Source organism: Leptosomus discolor, chromosome 2 (assembly GCF_034619465.1).
Source record: "Leptosomus discolor isolate bLepDis1 chromosome 2, bLepDis1.hap2, whole genome shotgun sequence".
Classification (NCBI taxonomy): Eukaryota; Metazoa; Chordata; class Aves; order Leptosomiformes; family Leptosomidae; genus Leptosomus; species Leptosomus discolor.
This window is the reverse complement of record NC_141392.1, coordinates 55,950,205-55,967,052: the sequence shown is the minus strand read 5'-3', so window position 1 is coordinate 55,967,052 and position 16,848 is coordinate 55,950,205. Positions and strand designations below refer to the sequence as shown.

General features: G+C 38.1%; 1 protein-coding gene across 1 annotated transcript in view; it reads right to left on the bottom strand.

Moving 5' to 3' along the window:
* Positions 1–16,848, bottom strand: part of MTHFD1L (methylenetetrahydrofolate dehydrogenase (NADP+ dependent) 1 like) — a 154,335-nt gene that overhangs the window by 83,944 nt on the left and 53,543 nt on the right. Inside the window, exons 19-20 of the mRNA XM_086461102.1 lie at positions 10,472–10,540; positions 4,227–4,338 (exon numbers count right to left, since the gene is read on the bottom strand). Of these exons, the coding sequence (XP_086317228.1) occupies positions 4,227–4,338; positions 10,472–10,540 (181 nt within the window). The remainder of the gene's footprint in view (positions 1–4,226; positions 4,339–10,471; positions 10,541–16,848) is intronic.

Here is a 16,848-nt window from a genome sequence, read left to right as displayed (position 1 = left end):
GAACATTTTGAGAGGAGGTTTTTTTTTTTTTGCCTTGGTCATGGCACGTGGTCACACAAACAGTGGGATCTACACAACACATTGTACACAACACACTGGTTTTCCGCTGCTGGCTGTCCCAACTCACCTTCCCCAGCACCAGCTCCGGTGTTTTTATGACTCTGGGCTGAACTGCTTCTGTGTTAAGTCAGCAGAAAACTAAGCCAACAAAAAGGGCAATAGGTTTCTGCCAGGATGTCATGCAAAAACAGTTGAGCACAGGCTGAGAAAGGAGACAGGCTTAGCTGCTCTGGCAATGCAGGCTCTGTCTGATTAGCTAGTGCACCCACAGTAGCTTTACTAGCACTTCAAAGCTCCAAATGAGGCTATAATATTATAAATATTAATTTCAGAAAAAATACCATTTCATATGGCATTATCTCAATCTTCCCCGTGTTGCACATATAACTGTTTGCCCAGCCACACTCTGTGAGGGGAAGGAAGGGGATTTTTTTTTGTTATTGTTTTCAGTCAAGACCAACTCTCCGGTTTAGTTTATCACATGGCTCTATAAACAGGTGTGCTGGCAAGTGAAAGGTTGCACAGGACTGGAAACAAGCAGCTGAAGGAAGGAGGCTGCTTAAGCCAGGATAGAAAATAAAAAAATACCTGTATCTGTGAAACTGTGGTGCAAGTTCAGGCCATGCTAGTCTCCTCAGTACTGTCTACACACTTAGCAGGAGGTTCTACTCTAAAATAACTTAAGTAAAAAAAAAACAAAACCAAACTATATAAAACCAATAAATATACAAACCAATAAATACAAAAATATTGTATACATTTTATAGATATCATCATCCCATCTCACACTGAGTGAGCTAGCATATGTATATCAAGATACTTATTTTACTATACAGGAAATTAATTTAATTGCAGACCTGTCACAGATTTCTTACATTCCTGCTTTGGATGAGCTGCACAAGGCTGAGAGTCAATCTCATAGCTTGCGGTCCCTAAAATGCCTCTCCCGGCCATGCAGTTCTGCCACTTACCTTATGCTATTTCCAGCACCTCTTGGGTTCTTCCATGAGCTTATGCAACTAACCTACATGGCAAAACATGAACTCCAGTCGCCCCTACAAGAATCTAATGAGTGCCAGATCCAATACGTGGAAAGGATGAACTGCACAAGAACAGTGGCAAAAGAGAAACACGGAGCAGTGAAAACTTTAACTCTTAAACTACTGCAAGAGTGAGTAACTAAACTTGTTTAGCTAGTTACAGAACTGCAGCCCAGCTGTCCTGCACTCCTACTGCTGAATTAACTACGGGACCAGCTTTCCCCACCAAGTTTCAATGGCTGTACGGGGTGCACACACCACACTGAGCAGAATGTGGTTCAGTTTCTTGCTAACTGCATTGCTGTGTAGCTTCGCAAGGCACTGGGCTCTCTGCCCTGTACGGACGCAACCTCAGTGTGGACTGGTGCACACTTCGTAGCTCTCATTTTAGACTTCAGTTGTGTAGGGTAAGATAGGAGAGTATTTAATAAATCAGCAAGTGCTCCATGTAGTCTCTGCCCATGTGCTCTGACTAGTTACCAGAAACAACGTATTCTTTTAAACCGTAAAGCTTATGGTAAATTACAGACATTAGAACAACCATTTACACTTGTGACTACCTGCAGAGTTTATTTAAGTAGGCCACTCTAGGAACTATTGCTTTTAATAATCTAACAAGGATCTAAAAATCATCCTGAAGTTCTTTGCTCAGCAGAGCAAAGGCAGTCTCATTTAGAAGCCAGTTTCATGGGGATTTGTGTTCTGTAGAATAAATTCTGAACAAGAGCCTTTAGCTGGCAATGCACAAAGGTTTTCCTCTATTGCAGCTACACTGCATTGTCTCCCAACAGAGAAACTGGAGCCAAAGACGAACAAAGCAAAGAAGAGGTTAAAGACAAACAGGTGGATAAGACAAAAAAAAAAAAAAAGGCATGAAATGCAAGGATATGCTTCCAGGGCCTAAGCGAAGCAGTGAATGGGAAGGAATCCAAACCCAAGGTGATACTTTTCGGGCTCCAAAACCTGGATCAAGACCCCAGACTGCCACCAATATTCTTCTATCCAGATGATACAAACCAGACTTTCCACTTGAGAAGATTGCTCACTGCAGAAACAAAGTCACTTCACCCAGCCTACGAAAAATGTTAGCTACCCTAAATGCTCTTGCTCTTCATTCCACACAGCCGTATAACAACAAACGTGGCTTAATGAAATACCAATTCTATTATCATTAAATATATGTATTCAGAATGCAGATATTGTTACTCTGAATGGATATTTGATTATTAGAGGGAAATGAACAAACTCTTTAGCTGTACAACAGTAACACTGAAGAAAACAACCCAATTCCTTGACACAATCATGCATTTTAAAAAGGAAACACAAACACACAACACATGCCCAGACTACCTTGAAAACCTCATGTTTCACCACCTGAACTCCAATGATTTATTTTCTTACACAGGTCAGCATTTCCCTTGTTACTCCTACCTAAACATAAGAAGTGAGAGCAGAATACTGAATCAAACTTTTCCCAAGAATGGTCTTGCTAACAAAATATTACATGCAAATGTCCAAGAAGCTGTGCACATTATATTGAATCAGAAGGGCAGAGGTTAGCAAAACTGAGTCTAGGAACTAATGTTAACAATACCCTAACAAAGATCTAAAAATCATGGTGGGCACTTTGCTGCTCTTTTTGAAAAAAAAAAAAAAAAAGAAGGATGGAGAACATTTCTTTAGGCACAGAATGCTTAGGGAGATCAGAAAGTTCCTTCTAGAAAGTTGAACAAGCAAAAATGAGAAAACAGAAAATCAATAAATATTATTTTAAAAGAAGAAAGCCCTCAAGATAATGCAATACACATAAATAGAATTTCTACCTCTTCAACCTTTTTGTTGTTATTCAGAGAATACCAAAGTGACATATTTATTTAGGTTTTTTTCAAAGTCAGTACGATCTACGACAGGTTTCAATCCTTTCATTTTTTTGGTACTACTTTTTGTTACTTTTTAAGATTTCTGTATGAAGATATCCCTCCATCTTCTTGTTCACTAGTCAACAACTTTCTGTTCTCTATCTGTAAATATATGGGTTGATCAGTATCATAACAAAACTTACATACATTCTATAACAATGCAAACTCCCCCATCCTCTCTACAATTACCAATACATTTAAATAGAAACAGTACTTTCAAGTAATTTGGTTCTCTTTCTGTAATTTGCAGCGATATGTAGGTATGACAAAAGCATATACATATGTGTTTCTCTACTAGTTTAAGAGCTCTAGTACAAGAAACCTTATGCTTCACATTACTGCACCTCTTCAAGAGCATTGTTCCACAGGTACTTGAAGTTCAACTTTAGGATTAACGTAAGTCAACTTGGGTGTTCAGGACACAGAACAGAATGGCTGCAGCAGTGCAAAGGCATTACTACCGCAAAGTAGCAATACCCCTTTCATTTTATTAATTCTAAACACACACAACAATTTTTATAAAAACTAGTTCACCATTCAGCCACAAGTTTATTTTGCCTGCAACCATAACAGTAAGTTCTACTTGTCTGCTGTTGCTTGTGCAGGTTGAATTCTTAATACAAAAAGAGTCTGCCCATCGTGGCCTTCGAGGGAACATGAGGGCCTCAGAGTGAGGTTTTACAATGTAGCTGTATCAACCTAATGGCTCACTGCCACCAAAATAAGGCAGTCTTACTTTTTCTTCTACCACTTTTCCTCTGCTATTCCTCTGCACTGGCTCAGGGACACCTGATCCCTGATTTGGCAGAGAAATAATTCAACAGGAAAAGGGAATGGTTTCTGTCCGTTTATCAAGGGAGGTCAGATGAATACTAATGAACGGTACTACAGGACACTTCTTTCAATGCAATCCAGTCATTTAACTGGTTCAGCCATCCTGTGCAATCTCAAACATGGTGACAGAACACTTGAGACAAAGGGCAGGGTGAGAGAAGAAGTGCTTTGGGTTGGTTTGGGGTTTTTTTGGTTTGGTTTTGTTTTGTGTTTTGTTTTGGTTTTGGTTTTTACACATTCACTTTAAGATTATTATTAGTATTAGCACAAAATGAAGTAGCATTCTTACCTTTCATTGCTATGTTATCTGTTCACTTACATCACTGCCTACTTAACAACAAACGATAATATAATAAACAAAATAATTACATACCTACAAATCCTTTCTCTCCAACTAATTTAAGGGCAATTTTATCAGCCAAAACAGAAGAATTTCCATGTGCAATGTTAGCAAAAGGTCCAGCGTGAACAAATACTGGTGTTCCCTGAATGATAAAAAACATGTATCATTAATTTAATGGATAGGTAAGAACACAAGCTCAATACTGTTGCAGGCTAATCAAGATTATAGATAAATCAAAAGCACATATAATGAGTAAGCACTGTCAGATCATTCAGGAGGGTCAGGTACATCTCAGGTGCTTGAGACCAACAGGCCTAGATGTCAGGATCAGCTTCATTCTTAGAAAGGTAACAGACAGCAGTACAACCTCTAGGTAACTTACACAACTTCTTGCCCAGTCTTGCGCTAATGTTTCGTATTTCCACTGTCCTAATGCTGTGGCGTGCTATTCCCGCATATGCACTACAATCAGCACTAAGTGCATTGCTGCAGACGGCACACAAATGGAGCCTACTCCATCCCTTACTGCTCCTGTTTTCCTCATTGACTGTAATTGCCATTCCTGTGTGGGCAAAGTAGCCAGCAGAAGCAATGAGAGACCAGAGTCAATGGTTAAGGAGCTGGAGACGGAGAAGGGAAGGGACATGGCTGGAGTGCAGTGAGGATGCTGAGATACAATGGAAAAGCATTCACCACTGCTGGCAGAGTGCCTGGGAGCCCTAGGTGTAGAGCCGAATTCCCCTACACTAGACACTGTACAAATACACAAGGAAAGTAGACTCTGTAGCAGGGAAACAGCATCTGAAACAGCAAAAGGATAGGCAGGGAGTTAACAATGGTATAGGGAAATTTGTCAAGCAAATTTCAGCTTCCCTGTTACTTTTTTGTCAGGCATCACAAGGAAAGGAGAAATTAGAAAATCAGCATCTACAGAAAGGGATTAGGATTAGGTGAGATTTAATAATTGCTATCTTTTCTCCAAGTCAGAATACAGAATCAGATGGAAGGATGTCACGTCAGCTTTCTGACTATAAAATACTTAAGCAAAGAAATCCCTGTCATTGTGTTAATGCTTTGAAAATTCCCCAGCCGGTTAAAGAAAAGGTAAGCAGGTAATTTCATATTATCTCCATCAATGTTGTTCACACATTCTGTATTAGGAGCTACTGCCAACTCTCAAAATTTCAGGCAAGGTACTGGGTAATCTTCCTCAATTTTTGCCCAGAAATACCAATTAAGGAGGACAGTGTTCCACAGATCGGCTGCAGGCCACATCCAACAGTTCCATGAACCACAACTTGGAAACTATTAACCATATAATAAAAGCTGGTTGTTCCCCACCACCACCAGTGCCTTAAGAAACAATCCACATAGACAAAAATTTTTGGATCAGAACAATTGGATTACAGTAGTAAAATACTTCCTACTATAGAAACCAGATTTTCAGGTTTTCACTAACAAAATCATATAAAATATATCAACAACAATCATCTGTTCTTATTGCTTCCTTTAGAAGTAATTATACATAACTAATTGTTTTGTTCAGAGACAAAGGAAGACAAGTAACTTCCTATCCCCTGGCATATCAAACTTCAGGTTTGTTATAATAAAACAGGTTTTTTTTTTTTTAATAAGAGTGGAAAAAGGGGAATATGCATACATATGGGCAGGGGATATTCTCCAAAAACTGGACAATTAAGCTATAATCCAAAGACAGCTCTGCCTCATACATGTTAGAGAAGAAACAGTGGAACAGGACCAGAAAAAGTAAATAAACCAGAAGTCATGCCCTGTAACAAAAGGAATAATGTAGATTATTATCATCATAGCACACTAACTCCATAGTATTTACCTAGGATTTTTTTTTCTTGTTTTCTATATGCTAATGACCACATACTGCAATATCAATTGAGGATTTACACATTCATGCAAAAAATTTAACTTGAACTATGGTTCTTCAAAGCTTCTTACAGTATTAGGCATCAATCCAACGGGAGGTGCTGTGCAAAATAAAATATTACCCCTATCCCGAACAGCTTATAACTTATACAAAATACACAAAAGAAAATGTAAACCACTTCCACCAACCTAAGTTTAAGTTTTACTTCCTTAAGTTTTCTTTAACCCAGTAGTTATCCTTCTGGCATTCAAATAAATAAGACTGCAGTTTTCATCTACCAGATTGAAATCCACTGGATTTATTCTGATTTGTGTTCTATTACTCACTAAGTTTGATTTTACTCTTCCAAGTCCTTAATTTCTTATAGCAAGCAACTACAGGGCTACTCTTGTTAGAGCCCAGCACACACACAGGCAGATCCGATACATGGAAGCACAAACAAAGATGATGAGATGTTAGCCCAGCCCATGCTGTGGCAGCTATGCAGACAGGAGGCCAGAAGCGTCTCCCACAGCATTCCCTGTGCAATTATGCTTCCAAGAGTTCATCCACATAGCACAGATAGGAAGGAAATTTGGATTGCAGAATCCAACATCCAGAGTATCAGTAGCCAAGAGGTCCCCTGCCACTAACTTGAAATCCAAACACACTACTAAACCACTGGCATGGACAGATGCTCCCCTGGAGCTCTGAAATCCACCAGAAGAAAAGGAGGAGTTATCTGAACAGTCTTTTTACAAGGGCAATCCTGGAAGAAAAATATAGTCTGGGTACTGAAGGGAGCAAACTCCAGCAGGATCTCAGGATCTTCAAGGACACCCTTGAACAGGGACAATAATGTCTTCTTGGGCCAGCTTCAGTAATTCTGTGTCAGCCCATCCATCCCACTTGGCAGAGTGCCACTTATTTTCATTACACTATACAAAATATTAACAATTTTATATAAAATAAACTATATTGAGAAACAAACAGTGGCACAGGGATGCATTCTGCTGACTGTTTTCAGTACCGGAAATTTCATTATCCAAGTTTCAGTAAAAGAAAATAACGCCTGAATGTAAGTATCTGAAGTTATCTGGCCTCTAGAAGGACGTTTATAATACTTATTACCATCCTCCCCTCATCTTTACTGTGAATGGCACTTCAAACATAACATGGGCAGACCATCCCAGAGCAGCCAGCCTGCAACTACAAAGAGTTGAAAGAGTTGTCCCATAGAGCAGCTGCTGTTCCACATGGTATAAATAAATGCTGAACATTAAGGGATCAGTTCACGAGAGAACAAATCTGTCATGACAAACGTGGATAAACACTATGAAACCATTATGTACATTTCAAACAAAGTCATCTCAATTCTACAGCACTTGATATCAGTTCTACTGAAGCCTACATTTATTGTAGCTGGAGTGTCCCATGTTTCCCTTTTTGAGATTTTGCTGTCATTCCTGCATATGAAACACTGTCAATCACTAACACCTTGAGGCAGCATTTCTGGTGACAGAGTAGCAGGGTTGTGATGGAAATCAACCCACTGAGAAACCTCTTTAAAAAAACAGCAAATGAAAACACACACATCAATTCGCAAGTGAAAAAAAGCACTGACACAAGTTGTCAGTTCAGTTTCTTACAGGACTGGCATTCGGTCATTTTTTGATTTATGAACTTCTAAACCTCTTCTTCAGTGCACACAGATGCCCATATAAAGCTGGTGCAAATCTACTGAGTAGGTCGTTCTTCTCTGCTTTCATAGGCCCTTAGAAGCAACTCCTCAGACCTCTACAGCTTAACACAATACCCATCTACAGGCTCTTCACCAGATCACAGAGGAGGGCAGCTATCTCTGCAATGCACTGCTACCCACAACACTATCACTTACAATTTATGCCAAATTAACCGTCAGTATCAGCTGGAAGTCATGCAGAAGATCTCCTGCTCCCGCTCCTCAGGCAGTCTTTTTGCTGTTCCCCAATATCAAAGTGATCTGGAAGACCTGCTTTGGTTGTCAAGTTATGCTGCTGTTGCTAAAGGTCTTCAAACTTGTATCGAGAACTTGTTCTTCCTGAAGGGATTAGGATTATGTTGCCCAATTAGTATTGGTAGCCTCTTTGGAAACTTAAGAGGTCCCTCTTCTTTTGGATGCTATTTATTAGGATTCTTTCAAGTGTAATTTAGGCTTCAGTTCTCCTCGTTTCTGGTTTGCAAGAAGAAAGACTTGCAATACACATACTCATCAGAAATCTGTCATTCCCTATAGCAGAAGAGACATTATTACATCCAACACCTCAGGGTACACGAGGATTAGCTTGTCTTAAAATCTATCACGCTGGAGGGCTCTAAACTCACAGGCAGATCACTGCACTACCTTCAAGAGTGCAGGGCAAAATATCTTCCTTGTTCCTCTCCTTCCCTTTTTTGGAAAAACTGAAGCTGTTAAAATTAGCACCTCTTAAAGCTATTAACATTTATAATCAAAATTACCGAAAACTATTTATTCACAAAATGGGCTATGACACAAGCTTGAGGCTCAAGAACAGCAACAACAGCATGAGCAGTAACAGGGTAGGCCACTGCATCTCTATACAAGAACAATGACACAGTCCAAGAGGCAAACATCAGACAAAGCACAGCACTATCTTCGAAAAGACTTATATAAGTGGGAGACTTCCATTCTTGGATAGCAAGCTGACAGGTACTCAAAGGGTGACAAAAGTTTGTCTGTGAGACTCAAAAGGCAGGAGTGGAGCACGAAGCAGCCTTCTGAGCTGCTTCAGTTTGCTGTTTTAAAACTAATTTTGTAAGAAGAATTTTTGGGAAAAATATCCTTGGGTACTGCGGTCAGAGTCCTCCTAACAAGCAATAGTGTTCAATGAAAGTTGGCAGATGTTTCAGTCATAGCATAGATTAGACTAGAAAAGAATACCACATAAAAGGTAGGAATTCCATTGCATAGAAACGTGAACATAAAGAAATACAGTGAAAAAAGCCAACATGCAAGTCCCAGAATCAAATGCCTATCGATCAAAAGAAACTTTTCTGAAGCTGATAATGGTCTTTTAGAACAGTACAACCAGACCACACTATTTTCTAACAGATATGCAAAGGGCAATATGCAACGGATACGCAATGAGTGACACAGATTAAACACTCAGAATCAAAGCTACCTTGCCGCTGATGCTTAATGCACACACTGTTATCCAGGTAGCTATTTAATACACAGTTCTGGCTGTGACATTCTTGATCCTATGTGACTTCCAGTTCCTGCTATTCAATGTTATATTCTTCATACAGCAACATGAAAGAACAGATGTTCTTTGCAGGAGAAAAATCATTAAGGTGGCTATAGTAAAACAACAGGCTTAAACTCTTATTTTTCTAATATTCCCTGAGAGTAGGAAGATGTCCCCATCCAAACACAAAAGCAAAAAGGTAGTTATCACTTTGACATGTTGTAGAAAATGAGACACTTTTATCAACTGGTGATTGCACTGGTATCTTTCTACATTCTTCAGCTTTTCACCATACCAGGAATTGTTGTGAAATATTCTAGCTATGTAATTTTGATGGTCAAACTTTCAATAATATACATTAATTTTTCTCCAAGTGCATTTGTTTCTAAAACAGCTTCATTATTTCTCCATTTTTCTTCATCCCTCTCCCCATCAATATTGCTCATCATTCAGCTCACTACCGAAAAGGCAATACTAGACTGCTCAGACACAAAGTTAGGTTGTACTAATTCTTCATTCTTTGAGCTGTTGGAAGAAAGCTCACTAGGGTAAGTGTAAAACATTCCTCTTATAGGCCAGCAAAGCTTCATTTAGTCCCAGGCAAGACAGGCTGGCTGGAAGCCATCTTTTGAAAAAGCATAAACAGGCAAAAGGACTTCTCTGTGTTTCTGAATGGCAGAAACTGTAATACAGAATAGAATAGCCTCAGAGAAGGATTTGTTTTCCACTCAAAATGCTGGGCTGTGGGAATCATCATGGGAACACACATATAAAGGAAATATATAAAAAGTAAACTTCCCTAGAAGAATAAGATGAGAAACAGAAGGAAGTCTATTGCATGGAAGTCCAACCTGCCTTCCAGCATGCTCAGAAGCAGCTCAATAGTACACTGCAGCTGGTTTGCAACACTAGGCAAAATTATGACTAAAGCCAGAGTCTCAAAGAAAAGAAAAAAACCCCCCAAAAAGGTATAAATTCAGATAGAGTTGATTAGTTAACATATACAAATGAACACTTACTAAAATGCCTTTATGGATTTGACCAGGCTTGAACCTTGAAAGTTAAGTGTGGCTGCTGGAGAGAAGCACAACAAGCACAATATGGAATTTGAAAGTCAGAGAAGGGCAGGCATCGGAAGCCATACTCACCTCTAACGTCTGCATTAGTGTGGGCTTAATTGCATCTTTCATCAAAACTGCCAAAGCACCTGTTACTCCCTAAAAAACAAGAGAGTCCACATTTTAAGGATGTCAATTCTACAGTGCAATATTTCCAAGTTACACTTAAGCTTACAGTTAAAACAGGGGAAAAATCCCCTTATACTTCAAAGAAAAAAAAGAAAGTGTATTCATAAACCATGGTGGACAAGCAGTGTTACAGCGTCGCATACGGAAATTTATTTAGATGTTACCTCAACACTTCTAACATACCATATTTACAGAGTGTGCCAGAAATAGTAACGATTTTTCTCTGCATACACTTAAAATGCAGTAGGTAAATATTCTTCCTATTTCATGGAGAGACCAGAAACAATTATTAAGTGATCAGCATGAAGATGGTCATGGGAACAAAAGAGGAAGTGGAAGCAAAGGCTACTGACACCTGAGAAAGCAAGAAGGCAGTAACTTGCTAAAGCTGCCTAAAGAAATGACAGATGTATTTCTTTCATGACAGAATCAATAGCATGAATCAATAGTCAGCAACAATCAGAAAAGGTATTTTTCAGGACTTGTACAAATATATATGCAATAGACACAGGACAAAAGCAGATGCAGAGTTGATGAGATTAAAAGTTAGAGGTGCCTTGCTTGTGATGAGAAGAGGACAAAACGAGCTGTGTGAATTGCTGCATTATAGTTGTAAAAGAAAAAAAAAATCTTACTCCTCCCTAAAAATTTTGCTGGATAGTAAATATAAATTTCACACTGACTGAATTTAAAATAAGAGAAAGTAATGACATCCCTCTATACTAAAATCCAATGCCCATTTTAGAAAAAAATGGCTATAGAGTCTGCACAGCACTATCAAACTACCCGTAGTCCTATCTAGAAACCAAAAGAATATATTTCAATTTATTCCTGAATTACTTTGATTTTGAGAAGAAAATGCATTTTGTTTTGAAAGAACTAGATCATGGATAGAAAAAATTCAGCAGTGTTATAAGCAGTGGCTTATTAGATTGTTTGAACAATCAAACTCTGTGTAAAAATTGGAATGACATACAGATGAGAGACATAAAAGTATGCAGCCACTACCTAAGTACAGTATTTTATACAAATTCAAGTTTCCCCTTTCTGAGCATCACATCTAACCATAGACTTCAGAGGAAAATGAAGCAGAATATTTGGCTTCGGATAAAAATGGATTGAAACCAAAATAGTAAAATTGGTTTCTGCTAAAGCATAGCAAGTGTTTTCATGGGGGAAAGTGAAGGAAAGGAGAGAGAGGAGGTATTTTTGCAATTTCGCATTTTGTAAACCTCCACTATCTACAAGCCCCAACAGATCCACAAAGAGGTAATAATAGAAACAGGGAGCAAAACAACAGTTTTCCATCTGTGAATTAGTAAAGAATAAATATCTGTTTCTTAATATGTTAATTTTAGGAGCTAGGAACAAAACACAAGGAAACACCAGCATGCCAGCTCTCTGTCAGAATGGCTGAGGCTCCATCACTTCCACAGAAGCAGCCTGGGGCTATGCTGTACCTATATGCAACTACTCTCATTTGAATCCAAAGCTGATAGCCTACATACAAGGAAAAGGGAAATATGTTAAAAATAGAAATGAAAATATTATTGCTTTTCACTTCCACAGGCTGCTTTATAGCTACAGATTGGTTTAATTTGTAAGATTATAAACTACATATTTTACATAAAGAATTTAAAATGTAGAACAAATCTCAACAAACAATTTTTCATAAAGGCTCATTTAACCAGTACCCCATAAAATTTTCTGCTTTTAGAATAAAATGCAACTTCAACATTTTATCCATAAATGAGTTTTCTTTTTAGGACTACATAAAAGTAACTGCCACTGTTACTGCCTTTGATTTCCTGTATTTTAGTAATTTGTAAAGGTGTTTCTAAAGTGGGTGTATTTCTTAAGATGTTAAATTTTAAATCTGTTCAATATAATAATTTGCTTTATAAAACTGATTTGATTCACTTCCAAATGTGAAGCACTTACTTACAAAATAAAATAGTGAATACCCAGTCCTGGCTCTAACAATTTAAAATTAAATGGAACAAATCTCAATCCTAGCAATTTCTTCATTAAACCCCAGGTTTTAATCCTACTAATTTATCAAAACAAATACACTCTTTTGCCAGCTGATCATAACACAGAATTTGAATTCATTAAAAAAAAAACCAAAACCAAACCAAACAAAACAAACACAACAGAGTTTGCAATGTAGTTATTGAACAGATCCATAAGTTTGTTTTTTTCCTGCTGTTTGATCAATTCAGCAGACAGCTGGGACAGGATTTCTCAGACCAGATGCACAGTTCTTCCCCTTCCACCCTCAGATGAAGGAAATTATGCTCACCCCTAGTTGCTAACAACACAAAACTATAACAGCTAGTTAAGTTATTTGTCTTCAGTCTCAAGGAATACAGGCCCATATACACATACTAGTTAGAAGGCAATAGGTAATAGAAATATCTGAAGGAAAGGTTGGTTAATTTTACATTTTCTTCCTGTATCTCAGTTTCTGTCATCATATAGCATAAGCTATTCATCATTATGCTAAAAGAGAAACAGCTGCTGCTAATTTTCAGCCCATGAACAGCGAGATATTTTACAATCTTACCACAGAAAAGGCAATTGTAATAGCTATTCAACTTTCTGGAGGGAAAAAAAACCCAAACGGAAAACTTTACATCAGATTTTCCAACTGATCAATGGCAAGGTTAACTACCTGAGCAGCCACGGATCAGCCCTAATGCTCTTCTTGGGAAACCTGCCCAAGGACTGACAAGGGTTAACTCATGCTGGCTGTAGCTATCTGACTAAGAGTTTCTGTTGTCTACTTCATGTTGAATGAGACCACCAGCTCATTCAAAGCAAGCACACAAACAGTTATTTGCTAACCCAAGCCATGCTGACTGGAAAGAAGGCTTTGGGGGAGAAGAAAAAGATAAAATCAGTACATCTTTTTCTCTCTTCCCAGACAATAATGGCTCAAATCCTGTCTCCTTTGCTTTCTGATAGTTGTTCACCAATCTGATAAAAATAGTAAAGCAAAAAATACTTCCTATGCATTTTAACTTTTTGGAAAGCTTCATACATATTAGATATGCATTCTGAACACAACTGATTGTATCTGAAGCTGAAAGCAAAGAAAAAAAGATGCAAAGACTCTGATTAGCTCGCATCATGTCTATCTGCCTTCCACGGTTCTTAAACAGGTTTGGAGTCAACAATAGTCCTTAAAAGCTAAACAGTCAATAAAGTTTTCGTATCTATCTGACATCACTCTGTCCAAATAAAGTTTTCCTTCCTTCATATCCCCAATCCTCCAGGCAGCTAGCAAGCAATTCCCACAGCTCACTCAAAGTCCTGGATCTGATCCTCAGAGCTATTTAAGGAATCAGGTTCTCATTTCCAGAGAAGGCAGATAAATTTTTTATAAAAGAGTTAGAGGCTTAGACACTTACACACCAAATAAGTGTATGAGAGCCCAAGGATCATTAGATTTCCACTAACTCACTGTCAGAAGAAAGAAGTAGGACTCCGAATCAAATGTATATGGACACCCAGCTCTCCTGGGTTGCCTCCTGGAACTGATCCCAAATACTTTTGAAAATAATACCCCTTCCATCTATCCACCAGCCGTTGGGGCAGGTATGCTCCCCAGGACAGTAAAGATCATAGAGCACAAAATAAATTACACACATGACACAGGAAAGGCAAACTTAGATGAAAAACCAAAATACTTTCAAAGCAACTTCCAGCAGAGCAGTCTCTGAAATCTATCAAGAGTGGAAATGAAAGCCAGCATTAGATGACAGGTAAGGTGATTGAGAGTAACTACTGTGAAATGAGTAAGGGTTACACAGACTGAAAGGCAGAGAAAAACCTTTTTCTTTATAAGAAAAATAATGAGGTACTTATAACTTCCCTTCATTTGAAACTATAGTCCCTAACAAAATGATAATATTTTTCTGCAATATCTAACACTAAACCGTAAGCTGAGAACTACAACTACTTGTGTTTGAAGTGAAGTATGTACGCAATGTTTCTGATGACCCACAGAACAAAATATATTCAGTTGACAGATAGTTTATAAAAGAAAATATGAAGCTATGTTTTTTGGTCCTGGAATTATTGAAATCTAACAGCCTGGCATGGAAAGTAACTTGAGAAGAAGTCTTATTTAAAAAAATAGTGACATTTATTTAATATTTTTCATAGCTGCTGAAATAGTGATCTAGGGCATACATACCCATTTAATTTCACATAAAGATATGGCATGTGTCCATCAAAATTCTACTACACTGCAAAAGCCAAAAAGCAATTCAGTCTTCAAAATACTGTACAATGAGCACCACATTTTGGCAGAGACTTCTGTATGTTCCATTACAGAGGACAGATATTTAATACATTACTCTTGTGGAAGGAGTCTTCTCAATTCATGAAATATTCAATTTATCTTTTTTCTATTACTCCTAGCCTTCTTCTGCATCTGGTTTATATCTGCCAATGTATTTTAGGTTTTACTATTGCATTATTATAAATATATTGCGTATAAAGTAAAAATTAAGAACAATTGTGTTTTTGAGGGGGTATATTGTGTGTATCTCTGGAAACAAATCACAGAGAAGGGTTTAGTGGTTTTGGTTCACATAGATTCCAATGAACTAAAGGCTACTGTCACACATTTAAACTTGCATAAATTCAACCTGGGTAGTGTATATAAAACATAAACCCCAGAATTTTTTTAAGTGACAGCTAGAACTGACCACCACCCATTATTCAGGTTGTGTGGTACTCCCCGTGATAAGCTTCTTTTAAAATTTGTTAAAACTATATGCAATTGCAGTTCTTTGGGCTAAAATGTTCCATGTCAAGCGGCTATGACAGATTCAAGCTTTTAAACTTGATTTCATTTTATGAAAACTTAAGTCGAAATGATTGCACTGTTCCTGGATTGGGAGCATGCAAAAAGCATGTATATTGTTTCTCCTGCATTCACTTGTCTTGAGATCTTTCCTTTCTGAGCTATAAATCTTCACCTCCTCTCTGACCTTGACTTGAAGGAAGTATGAAAATTCAGGAGGAGAATGGCTTCACATCAAACCTCTTACCACACCTGAAAATTTGCTCAAGATATAAACCTCAGGAAAACAAAAATTACAGTTCACAGATACTCATTAGTGAACTCATCCTGCCCAGAAAGTTTTAGTCACAATGTGCAGTGTGCTTACAGCCTAAGGTCTAACAACTGTATCTACAGTCTGGACCAGCTCTGGGTCTGGACACCTGGACTACAAGCAAAGATCTCTTCTCCTGGATCCTACAGGAATCCTTTTCTAACACGTACAAGGAAGACATACAACTTGTGCAGTCCAAATGAAGAGGGATCAAAGCTGGGCTTGCAGAAGAATAGTAACAACACAAGCAGCACAAGCAGCAGAGGAAGAATAGATACTGCATTTAAAGTCTAGAAACAGTAGGTTTAGTTGCAAGCTGTTCAGACAGACTGACCCACCTGTGGGAAGAAACCAGGAACCGAGATTAAATGCTACCTGACAGAACTGAAATTTATCTTCCTTGTACATATGAATTATGACATGGTATGGTCTTTGATTATACATCTCCTGCAATCGTTTCCAGGGTATTCAACTTTATACAGTACACATTCACAAGTGCAGTACAGTTACTCATAAGCTCTCTCCCGTGGTACGAAGTAAGTAGTATCGAATTTGATAAAGAAATCTTAGTAAGAATATCCACTACTAACTTCTGTTTTTGACATTTCTTAAATTGTAACACCGTGGCATCTCGTTTCTTCACCAACATTAGTAAGTCTGCAGAAAAGAACAATTGTTCCTATTTTCAAAACAAAAACTGGCCCACACAAGGATCAAACTCAGAAGTTCACCAATTTTGGATAGTCAGCCTGAGACAATATAAAATAATTTCTCCTGGTTCAAAGTCCTTGACAGTGTTTCACTCTTTCCATAGATTTCAGTTGTTTAGCTCCTGAGTATCAAGCCAGATAGAGGAATTCATAACTCCTCATGTACTGTAAGAATCAGTTTGCATGGACATAGCCTCACACACAAGCTTTGTGAAAAATACAGGAGTGGAATTCAACTCTCCAAAAACGCTTTTCTGCCTTAACCATGAAATCACCTTCCTATCCTTCCCACAGTTCTCATCCTCATTTGTAACACACTCCACAACAAAGGAGATAGGAGTTTCTGCACTTCACAATCATGACATGCATCCAAGTTCTCCCTGTGTATGTTATGAAAAAGAGAACCTACAGAAGAAAAAGAATACAGCAGCATAGCTGC